Source organism: Ceratina calcarata, unplaced genomic scaffold (assembly GCF_001652005.2).
Source record: "Ceratina calcarata isolate Rehan_Ccalc_2016 unplaced genomic scaffold, ASM165200v1 scaffold423.2, whole genome shotgun sequence".
Lineage (NCBI taxonomy): Eukaryota > Metazoa > Arthropoda > Insecta > Hymenoptera > Apidae > Ceratina > Ceratina calcarata.
This window is the reverse complement of record NW_017165948.1, coordinates 71,911-73,217: the sequence shown is the minus strand read 5'-3', so window position 1 is coordinate 73,217 and position 1,307 is coordinate 71,911. Positions and strand designations below refer to the sequence as shown.

At 40.6% G+C, this 1,307-nt stretch overlaps 1 protein-coding gene across 1 annotated transcript in view; it reads left to right on the top strand.

Annotated features, from left to right (window-relative positions):
- The window catches only part of LOC108626647 (uncharacterized), a gene marked incomplete at its 5' end in the record, with an annotated part of 17,371 nt that overhangs the window by 12,255 nt on the left and 3,809 nt on the right, over nt 1-1,307 (top strand). The window contains one exon of the mRNA XM_018027440.2: nt 617-751. Within this exon, the coding sequence (XP_017882929.2) occupies nt 617-751 (135 nt within the window). The remainder of the gene's footprint in view (nt 1-616; nt 752-1,307) is intronic.

The following is a 1,307-nucleotide window of genomic DNA, read 5'->3' as shown; positions in this document are numbered from 1 at the left end:
CAATTGAAATAGAATTGAGAAAAACTTAAATAAATGGACCGTAACTATTAAATACTGCGTAAATAATTTTAAACGTTGTAATGCTTCGTTAATTTGTGTTCTCGTACTTTAAACGACACTTGTATTCTGACGCAAACGATATTACAGTTCGACGCGAACGACACTGTTACGACTCGACACACTGCAGTACATTTGATTACTGAACTCGACAGTCGACGACGCGACGTTTCTCGACAACGATTCTCTTTTTTATAATAAACATTCTCTAGGAAACTAACATTAACGAACAATTGATTAATAGGTAAATCTAATGATCTAAATGAACGGTAATCTAAATGAACGCCCTCTATCCCACAGTAATAATGTAATAGTTAATAATTTAACACGTTGACTGCCAACTACGAGTTATGTCGAAGTTTGAAGAATGTAATATTAATATTAAATGAAATTGGCTTCTTACACAGAAATGCTGAAAAGTACCGTGGCAGTCAACGTGTTAAGGAATTTTTATAAAGGTCTCGCGTATCTGCGTTTTCAACGTCCTCGCCGTACCTCCTTGCCGCGAACGCGACTCTACACGGGCGAACCGATGTGTACGAATTCCTGTTTGTTGCAGTAGCGGGATGGTGCAAAGCGTCGGTGCTAATTTATCCCCGGACCAAACGTTCGGATCGATCCGATCGCTGTCGGTAACAAGAGAAGTCGCCAGCTTCCCTCTTTCTAGAACGCCTACGCCGCCCCCGCAGCACAGGTAGGTAATTTTTCTGCATTCGATACGATTCTGCCCTCGGGCAGATACATCCGCGTCGAGGTTAGGTCGTGTCGCGTCGCACAGTGGTTCGAAACTGCCTTTTGGTGGAAAGAATTTGGTAACGTCAATGTATATGATTCAAATTTTGCAAAAGTTGATATTCCCATGATGTAAAAACATATAGGCCGGTATTCAAAGTCGTTGCTTATTCTTAAGATCGTCTTAAGAATTTGCTATCCCTGTCTATCCCATATTTCCAGTCCCTGTCCCTGTCTTGTACAGGGAATATGAACTTAAGCAAATGCTTAAGACGATCTTAAGAATAAGCAACAACTCTGAATACCGGCCAAAGTATTCTTCCGACGTGTTCAAATGTGTCGCTGTTTGCGCCTAAGCAACAAGCAGTTGAGAACTGTGATTGAGAACTGAAAAACGAGAAACGACTATAAATTAGGGTCTAAAATATAAATAATCATGATGTAAAAATATAAGTGTTCTTCCGGCGTGTCCAAATGTGTCGCTGTTTGTACCTTTCACTCATCGGCCATATTGGAAG